At 43.2% G+C, this 27,608-nt stretch overlaps 1 protein-coding gene across 1 annotated transcript in view; it reads left to right on the forward strand.

Moving 5' to 3' along the window:
• Window positions 1–4,893: 4,893 nt before the first annotated feature.
• Window positions 4,894–27,608, forward strand: part of mrasa (muscle RAS oncogene homolog a) — a 28,621-nt gene continuing 5,906 nt past the window's right edge. The window contains exons 1-4 of the mRNA XM_024389761.1: window positions 4,894–5,053; window positions 22,621–22,838; window positions 23,355–23,508; window positions 24,897–24,996. Coding sequence (XP_024245529.1) covers window positions 22,643–22,838; window positions 23,355–23,508; window positions 24,897–24,996 — 450 coding nt within the window. The 5' untranslated portion in view covers window positions 4,894–5,053; window positions 22,621–22,642. The remainder of the gene's footprint in view (window positions 5,054–22,620; window positions 22,839–23,354; window positions 23,509–24,896; window positions 24,997–27,608) is intronic.

Consider the following 27,608-nt stretch of genomic DNA (forward strand, 5'->3'; position numbering starts at 1 on the left):
ACACATGTAGCTAACATAAAAATATGGAAAGGGCTGGTCTTCACAAAATTACAACCAAATAATTGCTGCATTACTGCAAAAATGGAAGAGGGAGAAAGTAAGAAACTTGTCTGTCGGCCCTGCATTAAAGACAAAAATTGTCTAAAGAAAATTGTGATAAATAAAAAAGGTATACCACTTTCATTTAAGGACCAAAAAATGTACAGCTGTGTCATGTAGATTGCAAAATAGTTGGGAAGATATTTTCAATGTACCAATTCCATGGCACATGGTTTATGTATGAACTGATACACCAAACAACACTTGATTCAAAACTTTGAGTTTTTCTATTTAAATTATACAAAATTCTTGCAACCAATAGAATGTTATATATATGGGGATACAACCATCCCAGCTCTGCAGATTTTGCTTTGCTGCGAAGAGACAGAATCATTAGATCATTTGTTTTGGTACTGTCCATATGTAGGTCGTTTTTGGTTTAGGAATGGCTGAAGAATTGCAACGTTTACCTGGAGCTAACTGCAAATAGCACTGCTATACACAGTACCAGTCAAAGGTTTGGATACACCTACTTATTCCAGGAGTTTTCTTTATTTGTACTATTTTCTAGAATGTAGAATAATAGTGAAGACATCACAACTATGAAATTACTCATATTGAATCATATAGTAACTTAAAAAGTGTTAAACAAATCAAAATATATGTTATATTTGAGATTCTTCAAAGTAGCCACCCTTTGCCTTGATGAGAGTTTTGCACACTCTTGGCATTTTCTCAACCAGCTTCATAAGGTAGTCACCTGGAATGCATTTCAATGAACAGGTTTGCCTTGTTAAAAGTTCATTTGTGAAATGTCTTTCCTTCTTAATGTGTTTGAGCCAATCAGTTGTGTTGTGGGAATGCAGGGGTGGTATACAGAAGATGGCCCTATCTGGTAAAAGACCAAGTCCATATTATGGTAAGAACAGCTCAAATGAGCAAAGAGAAACAGTCCATCATTACTTTAAGGCATAAAGGTCAGTCAATCCGGAAGAATTCAAGAACTTTTGAAGTTTCTTCAAGTACAGTCGCAAAAACCATCAAGCGCTATGATGAAACTGGCTCTAATATTTACTTACTTACTTTTTACAAAATTCTGCATTGTTGGTTAAGCCCTCTTAGGGCTAAGGGCAGTATCCTGAATTTCCGGATGACTGACGTGCCCAAAGTAAACTGCCTGTTACTCAGGCCCAGAAACCAGGATATGCATATAATTGGTAGCATTGGATAGGAAACACTCTGAAGTTTCTAAAACTGTTAAAATTGTCTGTGAGTATAACAGAACTGATATGGCAGGCAAAAACCAGAGGAAAATCCATCCGGAATTAAAAAATGTTGAGGTCACAGGCCGTTTCAATGCTAACCTATGGGATATACTCTACAATAGGCTCCAGATTGCGCGTTCCAGCTTCACCAGATGTTGTCGATTTTAATCCCGCTAGCGGGATCTGAGCCCTTAGAGGAATATATTAAGGGCTTGTAAGTAAGCATTTAACGGTAAGGTCTATCTATACCTGTTGAATTCAGAGCATGTGACAAATAAAATTTGATTAGATTTGAAACGGGTTCCCAGAGGAACACAATGGTGTCTGACCTCATGGCACATATTTCTAGCCAGTCTCTCTCTCAAGGAGAAAGGACCCACTCTGTAAGTATCTGTAGAATCAATATAGATGTTGTTTACTGTAAGTGAAGTATGGAGAGAAAAAGAACATGATAAATTGTATCTGTGCTATTTCAGTGCCCCCCTCACAGAGCCTACACATGCAATCCCAAACACACTTGATTGATATGATCCTATCCGTCACCTGTCCTCTAACTGAAACCCACGAAAGAGATCAGAAGGATATTTAGGCTACTTGTAATGGCATGAAGGAAGCCTTAAATCCATCGCTTCAACCTCATATCTGTTCATTTCACCTAAAAGTGTCAACATAATGACGTCACAATATCCGGCACCTCTCCGTTTTGTTCCGGAACCTATTTGGCCGGATCCGGTACCTCTTGTGGCATGAAAAATAATTGTCACTTTTTGCAATGTAAAAATTCTTATAAAAGCGATCAAAGTTAATTCAAGTTGCCTCTTTGTTCATTATCCTGCCCCCACAAAAAAAATATGATGATTTATCCCTGATAAATGTAAATACATTTACCAAAGTTATATAATTACTGCTGTCTGTTCAGGAATAAATGAAATAATTCAGAATAACCTACTTCACCATGAGAAGGCCTATAATTCAGCCACAGAGTCTCAATAGATTTTTAAAATAGCCTAGCTGTGGATTGTAGCCCAACAGTGGCAACCCAGTCATTCAGGGCAGGTGGGGCAGAGCCTGTTTATCTATTTGTGTGCCTTTTTTTGCATGTTATTTAGCCATTAATACGTGTTACCTATCAGTTTGCAAACAATGTAAAACCCCCAAAATCATTCAGTTAATAAAGCTGCATACAAACATGGTCGCTTTCTTGAGTAAGACAGCTCCAAAATGTAGGTTTTTCAGCCTAGCTCAGTGCTGTCTATGGTGGTGGCAGCCAGTGGAAAATACAGAGCATTGTGGTTGATAATGTTCTCTACTTGCGCCGTGATTGGCTCAGCTAATGGGGACATTACATCACTACAAAATCTATGGGGAGAGCTCAAAAATTCAAGCCCCTTGGGTGCTGCCATATAATTACTGTACATTAGAGGTGCCCATTCAAGAAGGCTCAAGGTCATTGGCGACAGATAAAATGACATCAAATCACATTATATCTACAGTAGCTTTGATTGAACTGAACATGTCAACATCATACTTTCAATATGTTAGCTAGCAAGCTAAACAACCAGTCATCATGATGAATCGTGTTGACAATTACTGGCAAATAATTCTCAATCCTTGTGATATGAGGAGAAATTATAGATAAAACATATCTGTGCTCATCGGCAATTGGACATAAACATTACACTACTAAGTTGGAAATCGCAAATCTAACAATGAGTGGCTTGGAAGGAATCAGTGGCTAGCTGTAAGCGTTGCAAAGCAATCACTAACCTGCTATTCAGTGGGTTGTGGTCCAAGCCTGGGTTTCAGGGTCTCTTTTCCAAGCTTAAAAGGATAAACATGCACATGTCATTGGACAGATAAGGTTGAATACATTGGCCATGCTGTCAATCCAGCATGACTCCTGCCGTGTTCAAAACAACCGGAAACTCGGAACTGGGAAATCTCAGACTTCAGAGAGTTAAAGACAACTGGGAACTCAGAAAAAAAAGCTCAGACTGGTAAAATACATTTTAAATGGTCATCCATTATTTTATTTTTTTGCCCCATCAAGATTTACATGCTAGAATTGCCACTGTAGCCCAATAGTAAGGAATAGCCTAGAGTGGGGAACACGAGGCAAATCTGTCAGTGAAAAAACAGCATGCAGACAAAACAGCCCTTTAGCAATATTTCAAATATGTTTTATTTAACCTTTATTTAACTAGGCAAGTCAGTTAAGAACAAATTCTTATTTACAATAACGGCTTACCCCGGCCAAACCATCCCCTAACCCGGACGACACTGAGCCAAATGTGCGCCGCCCAAAGGGACTCCCAATCCCGGCCTTTGGTGATACAGCCCAGGATCGAACCAGGGTCTGTAGTAACGCCTCTAGCACTGAGATGCAGTGCCTTAGACCGCTGAGCCTCAATTGAGGGAAAACACGGGTTGGAAAGCAAATGGCTTCTGCTGAAAAGAGAAGATTATGCTAGGCTACCAACATATTTGATCAACTTTCAAATATTGTTTTAGAAAAATATATATTTTTTGGGCACGAGCCCATCAGCCATCACCAGAGAGGGAGCACGGTGTCATTGGGTGAGCCAGGCTATTGAATTTAAGACAAGGTCGTTTTTATTGATCTCAGATTCTAGTTCTCTCAGTGTCAAAGTAGCCTGCCATTTCGATCATTTATTTGTGCGGTATTAAAAAAGATTCTGCCAACGTCATGTGTCATGTAAAATTATGTACAATTGCATGAATAGTGTTTATAAAAGGCCATATTTTTCTGGGATCCTAGGATACAATTTTTTTTTCCGCCATGTGTGCAACTTCTGTAAGTGCCTCTCCTCTACTGCTCTTTGGCACTTTTTTCTCATGCGTTCGTGCTCACTTTTTGTTCCGGCACCTCGATTTACAAATGAAGCACTGCTGTACCACACCGCAACTTCTCCACACTCAATTATACATTTTTTTCCCCCCTAGTTTGTATACCTCTATTTTTCCATGATCAATGTACTTTGAGTCTCACATCTGATTAACTTTCTCACTTTCATTTTGTTAACATGTGATGCATTATAGAATAATTCATAAATGTACTGATCAGTGACCCATAGAAATACAATGAATTAGGCTAGTGACTGTAATTAGCTAGAATTAATAAATGTAGTGATCAGTGACCCATACAAATACAATGAATTAGTCTAGTGACTGTAATTGCCACTAATCAAGTTTCATGGTCAATAGAATAATTACAAAAGCTATGTTGATGTTAAAATCGAAATGTGCCACTCAGAGACGCCACCTTAGAATTTAGACAGAGGTACCTCTTCAAACCATTGCTTGAAACCAGTCTGGGGGAGACTCGACATAACGGAACAGTCCACTTTCTCAAAAAAGGTGCGTTCCTAAAAATAATCATCAGATTTCTACATTTTGTAGAAAAAATATGTTTCTTTGAAACATATTTAAAAATGTTAATTTAGACCAAATTTGAATAGCAGTCATTATTTAATGCAGAGAGTAAAATCCTATGATTGTTATTTGTAACCAACATAAGGGTCCACCCCTATGAGACCGTTCTATTTTTAGTATCAGCTGTTGCAATAAAGATTTGCTACATAGCGGACTGCGTCGCATCGCGGATATGACAGGCGCATTCTCGTCACAAGATGATGGCAATGTTCTGAGGTAACGGATAGAAAGAGGGATGTGGAATATTTGTACGTGAAGTGCTGTAGTCTACTTCCACGACAACGGGTTTCATATTGGTAAGTTATTTGCTGAAATTGTCGTCGTTGGCCAGGCAGCTACACATAGCTACTGTAGTTTGCTTAAACATTCTTAGTAAGTCTTTTTCATGTCAGGTTTTTACTCTGCTTTTGTACATATTTAAATTGTGGAGTTGGTTTCTGCAACGTAAACTGGAGTACATTTTTTGTAACATTGTGGGGCCTCTGTTGGATTCGAGAAATGGACGCCAATATTTAATTTGCGGAAATTGCTTGATGCAGCAAACTTCTCTAAAATATTTTCACAGTCAAGAAGCAACAAAAAACCTTTATCCAGGCGCGGCAACTCGGTTCTTATACACACAGAACCCCGACTTCAAAACAACAGAAATAATGTTGTGACGTTTTATGTCAGTGGCGAAGTGAACAGTAGTATAATCTACTTTTCATAAAAAAATATAATAACTTGATAAAACATCGCAAGATCAAACTTGATTGATACATGTATCTGCTTTGTTACAATGTTTATACCTCAGACTGTATTTCAACCAGGCATGTTATGAATAGATGCATTATAACTATTGCAGAATTTCTTCAGGCACCACATCATAGGATGAGGTCACCCACCATTGAGCAGCCTTCAATAGGGCTACACATAGTCTATAGGGCTACACATAGTCTATAGGGCTACACATAGTCTATAGGGCTACACATAGTCTATAGGGCTACACATAGTCTATAGGGCTACACATAGTCTATAGGGCTACACATATTCTATAGGGCTACACATATTCTATAGGGCTACACATAGTCTATAGGGCTACACATATTCTATAGGGCTACACATAGTCTATAGGGCTACACATATTCTATAGGGCTACACATAGTCTATAGGGCTACACATAGTCTATAGGGCTACACATAGTCTATAGGGCTACACATAGTCTATAGGGCTACACATAGTCTATAGGGCTACACATATTCTATAGGGCTACACATAGTCTATAGGGCTACACATATTCTATAGGGCTACACATAGTCTATAGGGCTACACAGTCTATAGGGCTACACATAGTCTATAGGGCTACACATAGTCTATAGGGCTACACATAGTCTATAGGGCTACACATATTCTATAGGGCTACACATAGTCTATAGGGCTACACATATTCTATAGGGCTACACATAGTCTATAGGGCTACACATAGTCTATGGGGCTACACATATTCAATAGGGCTACACATAGTCTATAGGGCTACACATATTCTATAGGGCTACACATATTCTATAGGGCTACACATATTCTATAGGGCTACACATATTCAATAGGGCTACACAGTCTATAGGGCTACACATAGTCTATAGGGCTACACATAGTCTATAGGGCTACACATAGTCTATAGGGCTACACATATTCAATAGGGCTACACATATTCTATAGGGCTACACATAGTCTATAGGGCTACACATTCTATAGGGCTACACATATTCTATAGGGCTACACATAGTCTATAGGGCTACACATATTATATAGGGCTACACATAGTCTATAGGGCTACACATATTCAATAGGGCTACACATATTCTATAGGGCTACACATATTCTATAGGGCTACACATATTATATAGGGCTACACATAGTCTATAGGGCTACACATATTCAATAGGGCTACACATATTCTATAGGGCTACACATAGTCTATAGGGCTACACATAGTCTATAGGGCTACACATATTATATAGGGCTACACATAGTCTATAGGGCTACACATATTCAATAGGGCTACACATATCTATAGGGCTACACATATTCTATAGGGCTACACATATTATATAGGGCTACACATAGTCTATAGGGCTACACATATTCAATAGGGCTACACATATTCTATAGGGCTACACATAGTCTATAGGGCTACACATATTATATAGGGCTACACATAGTCTATAGGGCTACACATATTCAATAGGGCTACACATATTCTATAGGGCTACACATATTCTATAGGGCTACACATATTCTATAGGGCTACACATATTATATAGGGCTACACATAGTCTATAGGGCTACACATATTCAATAGGGCTACACATATTCTATAGGGCTACACATAGTCTATAGGGCTACACATAGTCTATAGGGCTACACATAGTCTATAGGGCTACACATATTCAATAGGGCTACACATATTCTATAGGGCTACACATAGTCTATAGGGCTACACATAGTCTATAGGGCTACACATATTCAATAGGGCTACACATAGTCTATAGGGCTACACATAGTCTATAGGGCTACACATTCAATAGGGCTACACATAGTCTATAGGGCTACACATAGTCTATAGGGCTACACAGTCTATAGGGCTACACATATTCAATAGGGCTACACAGTCTATAGGGCTACACATAGTCTATAGGGCTACACATAGTCTATAGGGCTACACATATTCAATAGGGCTACACATATTCTATAGGGCTACACATATTCTATAGGGCTACACATATTCTATAGGGCTACACATAGTCTATAGGGCTACACATATTCAATAGGGCTACACATATTCTATAGGGCTACACATAGTCTATAGGGCTACACATAGTCTATAGGGCTACACATATTCAATAGGGCTACACATAGTCTATAGGGCTACACATAGTCTATAGGGCTACACATTCAATAGGGCTACACATAGTCTATAGGGCTACACATAGTCTATAGGGCTACACATATTCAATAGGGCTACACATAGTCTATAGGGCTACACATAGTCTATAGGGCTACACATATTCAATAGGGCTACACATATTCTATAGGGCTACACATAGTCTATAGGGCTACACATATTCAATAGGGCTACACAGTCTATAGGGCTACACATAGTCTATAGGGCTACACATAGTCTATAGGGCTACACATATTCAATAGGGCTACACATATTCTATAGGGCTACACATAGTCTATAGGGCTACACATTCTATAGGGCTACACATATTCTATAGGGCTACACATAGTCTATAGGGCTACACATATTATATAGGGCTACACATAGTCTATAGGGCTACACATATTCAATAGGGCTACACATATTCTATAGGGCTACACATATTCTATAGGGCTACACATATTATATAGGGCTACACATAGTCTATAGGGCTACACATATTCAATAGGGCTACACATATTCTATAGGGCTACACATAGTCTATAGGGCTACACATAGTCTATAGGGCTACACATATTATATAGGGCTACACATAGTCTATAGGGCTACACATATTCAATAGGGCTACACATATTCTATAGGGCTACACATATTCTATAGGGCTACACATATTATATAGGGCTACACATAGTCTATAGGGCTACACATATTCAATAGGGCTACACATATTCTATAGGGCTACACATAGTCTATAGGGCTACACATATTATATAGGGCTACACATAGTCTATAGGGCTACACATATTCAATAGGGCTACACATATTCTATAGGGCTACACATATTCTATAGGGCTACACATATTCTATAGGGCTACACATAGTCTATAGGGCTACACATAGTCTATAGGGCTACACATATTCAATAGGGCTACACATATTCTATAGGGCTACACATAGTCTATAGGGCTACACATAGTCTATAGGGCTACACATAGTCTATAGGGCTACACATATTCAATAGGGCTACACATATTCTATAGGGCTACACATAGTCTATAGGGCTACACATAGTCTATAGGGCTACACATATTCAATAGGGCTACACATAGTCTATAGGGCTACACATAGTCTATAGGGCTACACATTCAATAGGGCTACACATAGTCTATAGGGCTACACATAGTCTATAGGGCTACACAGTCTATAGGGCTACACATATTCAATAGGGCTACACAGTCTATAGGGCTACACATAGTCTATAGGGCTACACATAGTCTATAGGGCTACACATATTCAATAGGGCTACACATATTCTATAGGGCTACACATATTCTATAGGGCTACACATAGTCTATAGGGCTACACATAGTCTATAGGGCTACACATATTCAATAGGGCTACACATATTCTATAGGGCTACACATAGTCTATAGGGCTACACATAGTCTATAGGGCTACACATATTCAATAGGGCTACACATAGTCTATAGGGCTACACATAGTCTATAGGGCTACACATTCAATAGGGCTACACATAGTCTATAGGGCTACACATAGTCTATAGGGCTACACATATTCAATAGGGCTACACATAGTCTATAGGGCTACACATAGTCTATAGGGCTACACATATTCAATAGGGCTACACATATTCTATAGGGCTACACATAGTCTATAGGGCTACACATATTCAATAGGGCTACACAGTCTATAGGGCTACACATAGTCTATAGGGCTACACATAGTCTATAGGGCTACACATATTCAATAGGGCTACACATATTCTATAGGGCTACACATATTCTATAGGGCTACACATAGTCTATAGGGCCACACATAGTCTATAGGGCTACACATATTCAATAGGGCTACACATATTCTATAGGGCTACACATAGTCTATAGGGCTACACATAGTCTATAGGGCTACACATATTCAATAGGGCTACACATAGTCTATAGGGCTACACATAGTCTATAGGGCTACACATTCAATAGGGCTACACATAGTCTATAGGGCTACACATAGTCTATAGGGCTACACATATTCTATAGGGCTACACATAGTCTATAGGGCTACACATAGTCTATAGGGCTACACATATTCAATAGGGCTACACATATTCTATAGGGCTACACATAGTCTATAGGGCTACAGTCTATAGGGTCATATTCAATAGGGCTACACATATTCTATAGGGCTACACATAGTCTATAGGGCTACACATAGTCTATAGGGCACACATAGTCTATAGGGCTACACATAGTCTATAGGGCTACACAGTCTATAGGGCTACACAGTCTATATAGTCTATAGGGCTACACATAGTCTATAGGGCTACACATAGTCTATAGGGCTACACATAGTCTATAGGGCTACACATAGTCTATAGGGCTACACATAGTCTATAGGGCTACACATAGTCTATAGGGCTACACATAGTCTATAGGGCTACACATAGTCTATAGGGCTACACATAGTCTATAGGGCTACACATAGTCTATAGGGCTACACATAGTCTATAGGGCTACACATATTCAATAGGGCTACACATAGTCTATAGGGCTACACATATTCTATAGGGCTACACATATTCTATAGGGCTACACATAGTCTATAGGGCTACACATAGTCTATAGGGCTACACATATTCAATAGGGCTACACATAGTCTATAGGGCTACACATAGTCTATAGGGCTACACATAGTCTATAGGGCTACACATATTCAATAGGGCTACACATATTCTATAGGGCTACACATATTCTATAGGGCTACACATAGTCTATAGGGCTACACATAGTCTATAGGGCTACACATATTCAATAGGGCTACACATATTCTATAGGGCTACACATATTCTATAGGGCTACACATAGTCTATAGGGCTACACATATTCAATAGGGCTACACATAGTCTATAGGGCTACACATATTCAATAGGGCTACACATTCTATAGGGCTACACAGTCTATAGGGCTACACATATTCAATAGGGCTACACAGTCTATAGGGCTACACATAGTCTATAGGGCTACACATAGTCATAGCTCATATTATAGGGCTACACATATTCTATAGGGCTACACATAGTCTATAGGGCTACACATATTCAATAGGGCTACACATATTCTATAGGGCTACACATAGTCTATAGGGCTACACATAGTCTATAGGGCTACACATAGTCTATAGGGCTACACATAGTCTATAGGGCTACACATAGTCTATAGGGCTACACATAGTCTATAGGGCTACACATTCAATAGGGCTACACATAGTCTATAGGGCTACACATAGTCTATAGGGCTACACAGTCTATAGGGCTACACATATTCAATAGGGCTACACAGTCTATAGGGCTACACATAGGGCTACACATAGTAGGGCTACACATAGTCTATAGGGCTACACATAGTCTATAGGGCTACACATATTCTATAGGGCTACACATATTCTATAGGGCTACACATATTCTATAGGGCTACACATAGTCTATAGGGCTACACATAGTCTATAGGGCTACACATTCAATAGGGCTACACATAGTCTATAGGGCTACACATAGTCTATAGGGCTACACATATTCAATAGGGCTACACATAGTCTATAGGGCTACACATAGTCTATAGGGCTACACATATTCAATAGGGCTACACATATTCTATAGGGCTACACATAGTCTATAGGGCTACACATATTCAATAGGGCTACACAGTCTATAGGGCTACACATAGTCTATAGGGCTACACATAGTCTATAGGGCTACACATATTCAATAGGGCTACACATATTCTATAGGGCTACACATATTCTATAGGGCTACACATAGTCTATAGGGCCACACATAGTCTATAGGGCTACACATATTCAATAGGGCTACACATATTCTATAGGGCTACACATAGTCTATAGGGCTACACATAGTCTATAGGGCTACACATATTCAATAGGGCTACACATAGTCTATAGGGCTACACATAGTCTATAGGGCTACACATTCAATAGGGCTACACATAGTCTATAGGGCTACACATAGTCTATAGGGCTACACATATTCAATAGGGCTACACATAGTCTATAGGGCTACACATAGTCTATAGGGCTACACATATTCAATAGGGCTACACATATTCTATAGGGCTACACATAGTCTATAGGGCTACACATAGTCTATAGGGCTACACATATTCAATAGGGCTACACATAGTCTATAGGGCTACACATTCAATAGGGCTACACATAGTCTATAGGGCTACACATAGTCTATAGGGCTACACAGTCTATAGGGCTACACATATTCAATAGGGCTACACAGTCTATAGGGCTACACATAGTCTATAGGGCTACACATAGTCTATAGGGCTACACATAGTCTATAGGGCTACACATAGTCTATAGGGCTACACATAGTCTATAGGGCTACACATATTCTATAGGGCTACACATAGTCTATAGGGCTACACATAGTCTATAGGGCTACACATAGTCTATAGGGCTACACATAGTCTATAGGGCTACACATAGTCTATAGGGCTACACATATTCAATAGGGCTACACATAGTCTATAGGGCTACACATAGTCTATAGGGCTACACATATTCAATAGGGCTACACATATTCTATAGGGCTACACATAGTCTATAGGGCTACACATAGTCTATAGGGCTACACATATTCAATAGGGCTACACATAGTCTATAGGGCTACACATAGTCTATAGGGCTACACATAGTCTATAGGGCTACACATATTCAATAGGGCTACACATATTCTATAGGGCTACACATATTCTATAGGGCTACACATAGTCTATAGGGCTACACATAGTCTATAGGGCTACACATATTCAATAGGGCTACACATATTCTATAGGGCTACACATATTCTATAGGGCTACACATAGTCTATAGGGCTACACATATTCAATAGGGCTACACATTCTATAGGGCTACACAGTCTATAGGGCTACACATATTCAATAGGGCTACACAGTCTATAGGGCTACACATAGTCTATAGGGCTACACATAGTCTATAGGGCTACACATATTCAATAGGGCTACACATATTCTATAGGGCTACACATAGTCTATAGGGCTACACATATTCAATAGGGCTACACATATTCTATAGGGCTACACATAGTCTATAGGGCTACACATAGTCTATAGGGCTACACATAGTCTATAGGGCTACACATAGTCTATAGGGCTACACATAGTCTATAGGGCTACACATAGTCTATAGGGCTACATATTCAATAGGGCTACACATAGTCTATAGGGCTACACATAGTCTATAGGGCTACACAGTCTATAGGGCTACACATATTCAATAGGGCTACACAGTCTATAGGGCTACACATAGTCTATAGGGCTACACATAGTCTATAGGGCTACACATAGTCTATAGGGCTACACATAGTCTATAGGGCTACACATATTCTATAGGGCTACACATATTCTATAGGGCTACACATAGTCTATAGGGCCACACATAGTCTATAGGGCTACACATATTCAATAGGGCTACACATATTCTATAGGGCTACACATAGTCTATAGGGCTACACATAGTCTATAGGGCTACACATATTCAATAGGGCTACACATAGTCTATAGGGCTACACATAGTCTATAGGGCTACACATAGTCTATAGGGCTACACATTCAATAGGGCTACACATAGTCTATAGGGCTACACATAGTCTATAGGGCTACACAGTCTATAGGGCTACACATATTCAATAGGGCTACACAGTCTATAGGGCTACACATAGTCTATAGGGCTACACATAGTCTATAGGGCTACACATAGTCTATAGGGCTACACATAGTCTATAGGGCTACACATATTCTATAGGGCTACACATATTCTATAGGGCTACACATAGTCTATAGGGCCACACATAGTCTATAGGGCTACACATATTCAATAGTGCTACACATATTCTATAGGGCTACACATAGTCTATAGGGCTACACATAGTCTATAGGGCTACACATATTCAATAGGGCTACACATAGTCTATAGGGCTACACATAGTCTATAGGGCTACACATAGTCTATAGGGCTACACATTCAATAGGGCTACACATAGTCTATAGGGCTACACATAGTCTATAGGGCTACACATAGTCTATAGGGCTACACATAGTCTATAGGGCTACACATATTCAATAGGGCTACACAGTCTATAGGGCTACACATAGTCTATAGGGCTACACATAGTCTATAGGGCTACACATAGTCTATAGGGCTACACATAGTCTATAGGGCTACACATATTCTATAGGGCTACACATATTCTATAGGGCTACACATATTCTATAGGGCTACACATATTCTATAGGGCTACACATATTATATAGGGCTACACATAGTCTATAGGGCTACACATAGTCTATAGGGCTACACATATTCAATAGGGCTACACATATTCAATAGGGCTACACATATTCTATAGGCTACACATAGTCTATAGGGCTACACATAGTCTATAGGGCTACACATATTCTATAGGGCTACACATATTCTATAGGGCTACACATATTCTATAGGGCTACACATTATTCATATTCTATAGGGCTACACATATTCTATAGGGCTACACATAGTCTATAGGGCTACACATAGTCTATAGGGCTACACATATTCAATAGGGCTACACATATTCTATAGGGCTACACATATTCTATAGGGCTACACATAGTCTATAGGGCTACACATATTCAATAGGGCTACACACATTCTATAGGGCTACACAGTCTATAGGGCTACACATATTCAATAGGGCTACACAGTCTATAGGGCTACACATAGTCTATAGGGCTACACATAGTCTATAGGGCTACACATATTCAATAGGGCTACACATATTCTATAGGGCTACACATAGTCTATAGGGCTACACATATTCAATAGGGCTACACATATTCTATAGGGCTACACATAGTCTATAGGGCTACACATAGTCTATAGGGCTACACATAGTCTATAGGGCTACACATAGTCTATAGGGCTACACATAGTCTATAGGGCTACACATAGTCTATAGGGCTACACATTCAATAGGGCTACACATAGTCTATAGGGCTACACATAGTCTATAGGGCTACACAGTCTATAGGGCTACACATATTCAATAGGGCTACACAGTCTATAGGGCTACACATAGTCTATAGGGCTACACATAGTCTATAGGGCTACACATAGTCTATAGGGCTACACATAGTCTATAGGGCTACACATATTCTATAGGGCTACACATATTCTATAGGGCTACACATAGTCTATAGGGCCACACATAGTCTATAGGGCTACACATATTCAATAGGGCTACACATATTCTATAGGGCTACACATAGTCTATAGGGCTACACATAGTCTATAGGGCTACACATATTCAATAGGGCTACACATAGTCTATAGGGCTACACATAGTCTATAGGGCTACACATAGTCTATAGGGCTACACATTCAATAGGGCTACACATAGTCTATAGGGCTACACATAGTCTATAGGGCTACACAGTCTATAGGGCTACACATATTCAATAGGGCTACACAGTCTATAGGGCTACACATAGTCTATAGGGCTACACATAGTCTATAGGGCTACACATAGTCTATAGGGCTACACATAGTCTATAGGGCTACACATATTCTATAGGGCTACACATATTCTATAGGGCTACACATAGTCTATAGGGCCACACATAGTCTATAGGGCTACACATATTCAATAGGCTACACATATTCTATAGGGCTACACATAGTCTATAGGGCTACACATAGTCTATAGGGCTACACATATTCAATAGGGCTACACATAGTCTATAGGGCTACACATAGTCTATAGGGCTACACATAGTCTATAGGGCTACACATTCAATAGGGCTACACATAGTCTATAGGGCTACACATAGTCTATAGGGCTACACATAGTCTATAGGGCTACACATAGTCTATAGGGCTACACATATTCAATAGGGCTACACAGTCTATAGGGCTACACATAGTCTATAGGGCTACACATAGTCTATAGGGCTACACATAGTCTATAGGGCTACACATAGTCTATAGGGCTACACATATTCTATAGGGCTACACATATTCTATAGGGCTACACATATTCTATAGGGCTACACATATTCTATAGGGCTACACATATTATATAGGGCTACACATAGTCTATAGGGCTACACATAGTCTATTGGGCTACACATATTCAATAGGGCTACACAATATTCAATAGGGCTACACATATTCTATACGGCTACACATAGTCTATAGGGCTACACATAGTCTATAGGGCTACACATATTCTATAGGGCTACACATATTCTATAGGGCTACACATATTATATAGGGCTACACATATTATATAGGGCTACACATAGTCTATAGGGCTACACATAGTCTATAGGGCTACACATAGTCTATAGGGCTACACATAGTCTATAGGGCTACACATATTCTATAGGGCTACACATATTCTATAGGGCTACACATATTATATAGGGCTACACATAGTCTATAGGGCTACACATAGTCTATAGGGCTACACATAGTCTATAGGGCTACACATATTCTATAGGGCTACACATATTCTATGGGGCTACACATATTCTATGGGGCTACACATATTCTATAGGGCTACACATAGTCTATAGGGCTACACATATTCTATAGGGCTACACATATTCTATAGGGCTACACATATTCTATAGGGCTACACATATTCTATAGGGCTACACAGTCTATAGGGCTACACATATTCTATAGGGCCACACATATTCTTTTGACTATTAATACCTCAGTGAAATCACCAGATAATACAGCAGCAAAAATAGCATGGTGGTGGAGGCTTTTCACATAGTGGTGGAGGCTTTTCACATAGTGGTGGAGGCTATTCACATGGTGGTGGAGGCTTTTCACATAGTGGTGGAGGCTATTCACATAGTGGTGGAGGCTATTCACATGGTGGTGGAGGCTTTTCACATAGTGGTGGAGGCTATTCACATGGTGGTGGAGGCTATTCACATGGTGGTGGAGGCTATTCACATGGTGGTGGAGGCTTTTCACATGGTGGTGGAGGCTATTCACATGGTGGTGGAGGCTATTCACATGGTGGTGGAGGCTATTCACATGGTGGTGGAGGCTTTTCACATAGGTGGTGGAGGCTTTTCACATAGTGGTGGAGGCTATTCACATGGTGGTGGAGGCTATTCACATGGTGGTGGGGGGCTTTTCACATGGTGGTGGAGGCATTACCCTGATGAAGACAGCTTGGCTGTCAAAACGTTGGTAATTACATTTTTGCATCTGAGCTCCTAGAGTGTGCGTCTCTCTTTTATTTTCGAGGCTTTTCACTTGGCAGTCGATGAGAGAAGTTAAAATGCTACTGAAGGTACTGTATGTTTAATTTAAACTTGATCAAAGCAGCTTGAACTCTTGTTTTGTTTTATAGAAGCATGTTGGGCAGTGTCAACCAAATGACTCTTAACAAGGCGTTACCCTATGAAATGAGACATGGATCTATGCTCTGCAGTACATTAGATGTTCCTATAAAGTCCACTGACAGCCAGGTGAGGTTGATTCACTGAAGAGGCATCTCAACAGTAACATAACCTTATCTTTACCAAGTCATGTACAGTCAGTCAGTCTTTTAGTGGCAAAATATGTAATGCATGAGTTCTGATCAGATTATAGAATGAGAGACGTTCAGAGCACATTGAGCACACAGCTGTCCATTATGTGATTGTGTATACTGTCATCACAGATGTTGAAGACCCAGAATCTAGTGATCTCATTTGTACCCAGAATCTAGTGACCTCATTTGTACCCAGTAATCTAGTGACCTTATTTGTACCCAGAATCTAGTGACCTTATTTGTACCCAGAATCTAGTGACCTTATTAGTACTCAGAATCTAGTGACCTTATTAGTACCCAGAATCTAGTGACCTCATTTGTACCCAGAATCTAGTGACTTCATGTGTACAGTCAACAGGACTTTAGTTGGCACACTCGCTGGCCATTTACCAGTGATGATGAGGACATGCCCTTTACTGGCAGAACTCCCTTAGTCATTGGTCATCAGTCAGCACTCACATGAGGATCTTAGATGAGTGAGACATATCAGAGTTGGACCTGTGGTATAAAATTGGTATGTATTGGGTGGTAAACGGTCAGTAGTAGTTTAATTGATTGATGAGGTGGTACAGTATGTTTTGGGTATGCAAGTTGTTCCTCTAGCTAGCTGTTCCCTTGTGAGGGAGGGAAGTTGTTCTAGCTAGGTGTTCCCTTGTGAGGGAGGGAAGTTGTTCTAGCTAGGTGTTCCCTTGTGAGGGAGGGAAGTTGTTCTAGCTAGCTATTCCCTTGTGAGGGAGGGAAGTTGTTCTAGCTAGGTGTTCCCTTGTGAGGGAGGGAGGTTGTTCTAGCTAGCTGTTCCCTTGTGAGGGAGGGAAGTTGTTCTAGCTAGCTGTTCCCTTGTGAGGGAGGGAAGTTGTTCTAGCTAGCTGTTCCCTTGTGAGGGAGGGAAGTTGTTCTAGCTAGCTGTTCCCTTGTGAGGGAGGGAGGTTGTTCCTCTAGCTAGCTGTTCCCTTGTGAGGGAGGGAGGTTGTTCTAGCTAGCTGTTCCCTTGTGAGGGAGGGAAGTTGTTCTAGCTAGCTGTTCCCTTGTGAGGGAGGCAGGAATATCTTCCAGTACATCCTTCTCCAAGGGTCTGTCTGGGATGCTTGAGGAAGTAAGGTCTGTCTGGGACGCTAGAGGCAGCAAGGTCTGTCTGGGCCGCTAGAGGCAGGAAGGTCTATCTGGGCCGCTAGAGGCAGGAAGGTCTGTCTGAGGCAGGAAGGTCTGTCTGGGCCAGGAAGCTAGAGGCAGGAAGGTCTGTCTGGGCCGCTAGAGGCAGGAAGAGGCAGGAAGGTCTGTCTGGGCCGCTAGAGGCAGGAAGGTCTGTCTGGGCCGCTAGAGGCAGGAAGGTCTGTCTGGGCCGCTAGAGGCAGGAAGGTCTGTCTGGGCCGCTAGAGGCAGGAAGGTCTGTCTGGGCCGCTAGAGGTGAGGAAGGAAGGTCTGTCTGGGCCGCTAGAGGTAGGAAGGTCTGTCTGGGCCGCTTGAGGAAGGAAGGTCTGTCTGGGCCGCTAGAGGCAGGAAGGCCTGTCTGGGCCGCTTGAGGCAGGAAGGTCTGTCTGGGCTGCATGAGGCAGGAAGGTCTGTCTGGGCTGTTTGATGAAGGAAACCTCTTTCCTTCCCTTTATTGTGTGGAGCAGGAAGGGGCGTGCTGCCTTCACCAGCTGACTGCTGTTTCCTGCGACCCAGTGCCATGGTCTCTACCCACTGCTTGGGCTGAGTCTGGGCTGTTCTCTACCCACTGCCTGGGCTGAGTCTGGGCTGTTCTCTACTCACTGCTTGGGCTGAGCCTGGGCTGTTCTCTACCCACTGCCTGGGCTGAGCCTGGGCTGTTCTCTACCCACTGCCTGGGCTGAGTATGGGCTGTTCTCTACCCACTGCCTTGGCTGAGTCTGGGCTGTTCTCTACCCACTGCCTTGGCTGAGTATGGGCTGTTCTCTACCCACTGCCTGGGCTGAGTATGGGCTGTTCTCTACCCACTGCCTTGGCTGAGTCTGGGCTGTTCTCTACCCACTGCCTTGGCTGAGTCTGGGCTGTTCTCTACCCACTGCCTTGGCTGAGTCTGGGCTGTTCTCTACCCACTGCCTTGGCTGAGTCTGGGCTGTTCTCTACCCACTGCCTTGGCTGAGTCTGGGCTGTTCTCTACCCACTGCCTTGGCTGAGTCTGGGCTGTTCTCTACCCACTGCCTTGGCTGAGTCTGGGCTGTTCTCTACCCACTGCCTTGGCTGAGTATGGGCTGTTCTCTACCCACTGCCTTGGCTGAGTCTGGGCTGTTCTCTACCCACTGCCTTGGCTGAGTCTGGGCTGTTCTCTACCCACTGCCTGGGCTGAGCCTGGGCTGTTCTCTACCCACTGCCTGGGCTGTTCTCTACCCACTCGCTGTATGCACGGTGCAGAGAACCAGGACAGAATCACGGAATCCAGACATTAATTAAAAGGGAATTCAACAATATTAAAAAATGTATTGAACTTAGTAGGAAATCAACTAAATCTATTGAACTTATTAGAAAATATATTTGTGAATTAAGACAGTAACAATATGCATCAGTGATTCTTATTTTCCTGAAACTTTATGAAACAGCACAATAATGTCCATGTCTGTGTGTGCACGCTTATGTCTACACTTGTCAGAGTCGTGTGTATAGGTGGCAGGGAAGACAGGCGTTGGAGAATCAAACGGAGTGTAATGGAGTATTTAGTAACAAATAAACTAAACATACTCCAAACACTAAATGTAACAAATAAACAAAATGGGTATGAGGACCCGTCGCGCACCAATACAACACAACACTGAATAACAAACAATCTCTGACAAAAACATGATGAGAAAACAGAGGGTTAAATACACAACAGGTAATGAATGGGATTGAAACCAGGTGTGTAAGAAGACCAGATAAAACCAATGGAAAATGAAAAATGGATCAATGATGGCTAGAAGACCGGTGACGTTGACCGCCGAGCACCACCAGAACAAGGAGTGGCTTCGACTTCGGGAGAAGTCGTGACAACACTGTGTAGCCGTTAGCGATAATGCTAATGATAACCTTCTTCTGGAAGCGATGGAGAGGCTTTCCCACAAACCTTCTCAATTAAATGTTAAATACAACGTAGCCTATGCCTACCTGGCAGAATGATACAGTATCAACATTATTTTCATCAATCTAGTAGCTATTTGTTTTGCAAACTCTGCAATCACGTGAGCGCTATAGCAATGCTTAATAAAATACTGATCTCTTCCTGGTGTGCACTTTCATTACAGGCTAACTACACACCAAAATTGACATTTCATAATTTTTTTCTAGAACTAAAAAATGGCCTCCTGATGTGGTTTTAACATAGTTGTGTACTTGGAACATCCAATTCTGCTCTTTTTCTATAAAAAAAAGTGTGATGTTGAGAAAAAAAAGTGTGATGTTGAGAGTGAAAACCTGAAAAAACAGGAGAAAACAGAAACCTAGAGAAGAAAATGGAAACCTGACTTTGGGGAAAAAAATAACTGGAATCAGGCAAAAAAAAAAATCTGAATTATTTTAAAGGGTCAGATCTGTATCACACATCCTGGGCAGTGACATTGCCATGTAACCTACAGTTTAAGTCAGAAGTTTACATACACTTAGGTTGGAATCATTAAAACTAGTTTTTCAACCACTCCACAAAATTCTTGTTAACAAACTAGAGTTTTGGCAAGTCGGTTAGGACATCTACTTTGTGCAATACACAAGTCATTTTTCCAACAATTGTTTACAGACAGATTATTTCACATAATTCACTGTATCACAATTCCAGTGGGTCAGAAGTTCACATACAGACAGACTGTGCCTTTAAACAGCTTGGAAAATTCCAGAAAATTATGTCATGGCTTTAGAAGCTTCTGATAGGCTAAATTACATCATTTGAGTAATTTTGTGTTTCAAGGCCTACCTTCAAACTCAGTGCCTCTTTGCTTGACATCATGGGAAAATCAAAAGAAATCAGCCAAGACCTCCACAAGTCTGGTTCATCCTTGGGAGCAATTTCCAAATGCATGAAGGTACCATGTTCATCTGTACAAACAATAGTACGCAAGTATAAACACCAAGGGACCACGCAACCGTCATACCGCTCAGGATGGAGACGCGTTTTGTCTACTAGAGATGAACGTACTTTGGTGTGAAAAGTGCAAATCAATCCCAGAACAACAGCAAACAACCTTGTGAAGATGCTGGAGGAAACAGGTACAAAAGTATCTATATCCACAGTAAAACGAGTCCTATATCGACATAACCTGAAAAGCTGCTCAGCAAGGTAGAAGCCACTGCTCCAAAACCACCATAAAAAAGCCAGACTACGGTTTGCAACTGCACATGGGGACAAAGATCATACTTTTTGGAGAAATGTCCTCTGGTCTGATGAAACAAAAATAGAACTGTTTGGCCATAATGACCATTGTTATGTTTGGAGGAAAAAGGGGGAGACTTGCAAGCCGAAGAACACCATTACACCAACAGAGCACTTACCTGCTGTAATGTCCATATTCATCAAGGACCAGGTCCTTACTAAGTCACAGTAGAAAACAACAATTTAAAGAAAGTGTGGGAGGGAAAATGTTGTCAAGCGACAGAAAAATAAACAGAAATGGTCAGTGAATCTGAATCACAATTATTTTTGTGGGAAGCTAGTGAAAATGCACCACGACAGCTGCTATGTAGTCTACTCTTTCAGAGAAAAGTCACGGGCAGTGAATTTCTTTCTGAAAGCCATAATTACAAAACACAGTAGTCTATATGTCTAGACTGTATTTCCCTTGCTCATAATGGTGCTGGGAGAGTGGTTGGTGCTGCATGCTATTCTGGCAGTCTCAGAAGAAGGAGAAAACAGAATAGTCTACATAGTGGGAAGGAGAGCCTCTCCATTACACCACTGGTTGGCTGGCTGTGCAAGGCACTTCTTCATACAGACAACCAATCAGTGACCAGGGTGTTTTCTCCAGCTCAGTCAGTAGCCTAATCTCTATCTTAGGCTCTGCTGCTCCAGCTCTTTGGTTTATTTCTGTATTATGACACATGTTGCTTGCACATCACACACATCCTTTACTACAGCCTTTTCTGCAAGCCTCTCTAGTTGAGATTGACGGAGGTGTCGATAGCTAGCTGATGCTCTTTCTCTCTGAGGGGGTTGGTGTTTGATGCATGGTTCTCTGTGAAGTCTGGTCTCCCTGGCAATGAATTAGCACCAGCAGCAGCAGTCTAACACTCTATCTTGTGCTCCTTTCTTCCTCCATCTCTCCCTCCCTGCCTGCCTGCCTCCTCCTCCTGCCGTGTTCCAGGTGTAGCCAGCTGCCTGTCACCATGGCAACCAGCAGCGCGGTCCCTAGCGACAACCTCCCCACTTACAAGCTGGTGGTGGTGGGGGACGGAGGGGTGGGGAAGAGCGCTCTCACCATCCAGTTCTTTCAGAAGATCTTTGTGTCTGACTACGACCCCACCATCGAGGACTCCTACCTGAAACACACAGAGATAGACGGACAGTGGGCCATCCTGGACGGTAGGGAGACATCTTGTACTCTGTCTCTCAGGGTTAGGGGGGGTGGTTGTCTCCTTTATTAATTGTGTTTAACTTGTTAATTAAACATATTGTAGCACAGTGCTCCCATATAGATTCACAGATTTAGATCCTGGGATTTACACCCATGATGTGCATTTGTTTTTTAGCTAGATTTTTCACAGTTGAGCAAGAAGATGAATTTCCCAAAAAACATATTGTAAAACCTGCAACATTGGTACCTCTGTGTGTTATTGCACAGTGCCCATATGTGTTATTGCACAGTGCCTATGTGTGTTATTGTAAGGTGCCTATGTGTGTTAGTGCACAGTGCCCATGTGTGTTATTGCACAGTGCCCATGTGTGTTATTACACAGTGCCTACATTATGGGTTATTACAGTGTCTGTGTGTTATTACAGTGTCTGTGTGTAATTGCACAGTGCTGAAACACTGGTACCTGTATGTGTGTAATTGCACAGTGCTGAAACACTGGTACCTGTATGTGTGTAATTGCACAGTGCTGGACACGGCAGGCCAAGAGGAGTTCAGTGCTATGAGGGAGCAGTACATGAGGACGGGGGACGGCTTCCTCATCGTGTTCTCTGTGACAGACAAGGCCAGCTTTGAACATGTGGACCGCTTCCACCAGCTCATCCTCAGGGTGAAGGACAGGTGAGACACAGCTCTTGGTATTGTTTACTCCATGTGTAACTCTGTGTTGTCTGTTCACACTGCTATGCTTTATCTTGGCCAGGTCGCAGTTGCAAATGAGAACTTGTTCTCAACTAGCCTACCTGGTTAAATAAAGGTGTTCTCAACTAGCCTACCTGGTTAAATAAGGTATTCTCAACTAGCCTACCTGGTTAAATAAATTCTCAACTAGCCTACCTGGTTAAATAAAGGTGTTCTCAACTAGCCTACCTGGTTAAATAAAGGTGTTCTCAACTAGCCTACCTGGTTAAATAAAGGTGTTCTCAACTAGCCTACCTGGTTAAATAAAGGTGTTCTCAACTAGCCTACCTGGTTAAATAAAGGTGTTCTCAACTAGCCTACCTGGTTAAATAAAGGTGTTCTCAACTAGCCTACCTGGTTAAATAAAGGTGTTCTCAACTAGCCTACCTGGTTAAATAAAGGTGTTCTCAACTAGCCTACCTGGTTAAATAAAGGTGTTCTCAACTAGCCTACCTGGTTAAATAAAGGTGTTCTCAACTAGCCTACCTGGTTAAATAAAGGTGTTCTCAACTAGCCTACCTGGTTAAATAAAGGTGTTCTCAACTAGCCTACCTGGTTAAATAAAGGTGTTCTCAAATAGCCTACCTGGTTAAATAAAGGTGTTCTCAACTAGCCTACCTGGTTAAATAAAGGTGTTCTCAACTAGCCTACCTGGTTAAATAAAGGTGTTCTCAACTAGCCTACCTGGTTAAATAAAGGTGTTCTCAACTAGCCTACCTGGTTAAATAAAGGTGTTCTCAACTAGCCTACCTGGTTAAATAAAGGTGAAATAAAAAAAGTATGATGCGTGCCTTATGGACCAGACACATACTGCTGGTGCTCTGAGTGCCTCCGACTGGGTTGTCTGCCATAATGTTTTGTGTCGTCCCTCTAACACTCTCACTGGTAAAGGGTTCATCTATACAGCAGATAGTCATTCTGTTCTCTATTGTATCTCTTGTTCACAAAAAAATGACAACAAACAACTGCTTCCTCAGCCAATGTCTCCATCCCACTGGGCGCAGACGTCAGTTCAATTTCTAGTTTTTATTTAGATTTGGTTGAGTTGTTAGCTAACGTGAAATCAACAAAAGAAATATGGTTAAAAAATGATACTAATAAAAAAAAAATGTTTTTGTTGGTAATCCAATCAGTTTCCCACATTGATTCAACATCATCACATAGATTTGGGGGGGTTTGAAGTGACGTGGAAACAGCGTTGACTCAACCAACTTTTGCTCAGTGGGATTCCAGTCAGATCGTCAGCTGTGTAGTGGTGTTACTGAACACGTTGTGTTAAATGAGATACATCTGATACCTCAGTCCCTCCTTTTCATTCTCTCCTTCAGGGAGGCCTTCCCCATGGTGCTGGTGGCCAATAAGGTGGACTTGGTTCACCTGCGCAAAATCACCAGCGACCAGGGGCAGGAAATGGCTGCCAAACACAACGTGAGTACAGCTTCGACAAGAAGCATTATGGGACAGCTTGACGTCTAAATCCTTTGTATTCAATGTCTTGTTTGATGTAGTACAGTGTCCAAATTATTTCATGTACTTTTGATAGGGACTCCTGGAAAGTTTTTTTCTGACCAGGAAAACTGTATTTACTGAATTACCTAGTTAGTGCAGGGCTGGCTGGGAGAGAGGTTGTTGGTGCAGGGCAGGCTGGGAGAGAGGTTGTTGGTTGCAGGGCAGGCTGGGAGAGAGGATGGTTGCAGGGCTGGCTGGGACAGAGGTTGTTGGTTGCAGGGCAGGCTGGGAGAGAGGTTGTTGGTGCAGGGCAGGCTGGGACAGAGGTTGTTTGTGCAGGGCAGGCTGGGAGAGAGGTTATTGGTTGCAGGGCAGGCTGGGACAGAGGTTGTTGGTTGCAGGGCTGGCTGGGAGAGAGGTTGTTGGTTGCAGGGCAGGCTGGGAGAGAGGTTGTTGATTGCAGGGCAGGCTGGGAGAGAGGTTGTTGGTTGCAGGGCAGGCTGGGAGAGAGGTTGTTGGTTGCAGGGCAGGCTGGGAGAGTGGTTGTTGGTTGCAGGGCAGGCTGGGAGAGAGGTTGTTGGTTGCAGGGCAGGCTGGGAGAGAGGTTGTTGGTGCAGGGCTGGCTGGGAGAGAGGTTGTTGGTGCAGGGCAGGCTGGGACAGAGGTTGTTGGTGCAGGGCTGGCTGGGGGAGAGGTTGTTGGTTGCAGGGCAGGCTGGGAGAGAGGTTGTTGGTTGCAGGGCAGGCTGGGAGAGAGGTTGTTGGTTGCAGGGCAGGCTGGGAGAGAGGATGGTTTCAGGGCTGGCTGGGAGAGAGGTTGTTGGTGCAGGGCAGGCTGGGAGAGAGGTTGTTGGTTGCAGGGCAGGCTGGGAGAGAGGATGGTTGCATGGCTGGCTGGGACAGAGGTTGTTGGTTGCAGGGCAGGCTGGGAGAGAGGTTGTTGGTTGCAGGGCTGGCTGGGAGAGAGGTTGTTGGTTGCAGGGCAGGCTGGGAGAGAGGATGGTTGCAGGGCTGGCTGGGACACAGAGGTTGTTGGTTGCAGGGCAGGCTGGGAGAGAGGTTGTTGGTTGCAGGGCAGGCTGGGAGAGAGGTTGTTGGTTGCAGGGCAGGCTGGGAGAGTGGTTGTTGGTTGCAGGGCAGGCTGGGAGAGAGGTTGTTGGTGCAGGGCTGGCTGGGAGAGAGGTTGTTGGTTGCAGGGCAGGCTGGGGAGAGGTTGTTGGTTGCAGGGCAGGCTGGGAGAGAGGATGGTTTCAGGGCTGGCTGGGAGAGAGGTTGTTGGTTGCAGGGCAGGCTGGGAGAGAGGTTGTTGGTGCAGGGCTGGCTGGGAGAGAGGTTGTTGGTGCAGTGCAGGCTGGGACAGAGGTTGTTGGTGCAGGGCTGGCTGGGAGAGAGGTTGTTGGTTGCAGGGCAGGCTGGGAGAGAGGTTGTTGGTTGCAGGGCAGGCTGGGAGAGAGGTTGTTGGTTGCAGGGCAGGCTGGGGAGAGGATGGTTCAGGGCTGGCTGGGAGAGAGGTTGTTGGTGCAGGGCAGGCTGGGAGAGAGGTTGTTGGTTGCAGGGCAGACTGGGAGAGAGGATGGTTGCAGGGCTGGCTGGGACAGAGGTTGTTGGTTGCAGGGCAGGTTGGGAGAGAGGTTGTTGGTGCAGGGCAGGCTGGGAGAGAGGTTGTTGGTTGCAGGGCAGGCTGGGACAGAGGTTGTTGGTTGCAGGGCTGGCTGGGAGAGAGGTTGTTGGTTGCAGGGCAGGCTGGGAGAGAGGTTGTTGGTTGCAGGGCAGGCTGGGACAGAGGTTGTTTGTGCAGGGCAGGCTGGGAGAGAGGTTGTTGGTTGCAGGGCAGGCTGGGAGAGAGGATGGTTGCAGGGCTGGCTGGGACAGAGGTTGTTGGTTGCAGGGCAGGCTGGGAGAGAGGTTGTTGGTTGCAGGGCCGGCTGGGACAGAGGTTGTTGGTTGCAGGGCCGGCTGGGACAGAGGTTGTTGGTGCAGGGCAGGCTGGGACAGAGGTTGTTGGTTGCAGGGCTGGCTGGGAGAGAGGTTGTTGGTTGCAGGGCAGGCTGGGAGAGAGGTTGTTGGTTGCAGGGCAGGCTGGGAGAGAGGTTGTTGGTTGCAGGGCAGGCTGGGAGAGTGGTTGTTGGTTGCAGGGCAGGCTGGGACAGAGGTTGTTAGTTGCAGGGCAGGCTGGGACAGAGGTTGTTGGTGCAGGGCTGGCTGGGAGAGAGGTTGTTGGTGCAGGGCAGGCTGGGACAGAGGTTGTTGGTGCAGGGCTGGCTGGGAGAGAGGTTGTTGGTTGCAGGGCAGGCTGGGAGAGAGGTTGTTGGTTGCAGGGCAGGCTGGGAGAGAGGTTGTTGGTTGCAGGGCAGGCTGGGAGAGAGGATGGTTTCAGGGCTGGCTGGGAGAGAGGTTGTTGGTGCAGGGCAGGCTGGGAGAGAGGTTGTTGGTTGCAGGGCAGGCTGGGGAGAGGATGGTTGCAGGGCTGGCTGGGACAGAGGTTGTTGGTTGCAGGGCAGGCTGGGAGAGAGGTTGTTGGTGCAGGGCAGGCTGGGACAGAGGTTGTTTGTGCAGGGCAGGCTGGGAGAGAGGTTGTTGGTTGCAGGGCAG

Source organism: Oncorhynchus tshawytscha, linkage group LG26, assembly GCF_018296145.1.
Source record: "Oncorhynchus tshawytscha isolate Ot180627B linkage group LG26, Otsh_v2.0, whole genome shotgun sequence".
Classification (NCBI taxonomy): Eukaryota; Metazoa; Chordata; class Actinopteri; order Salmoniformes; family Salmonidae; genus Oncorhynchus; species Oncorhynchus tshawytscha.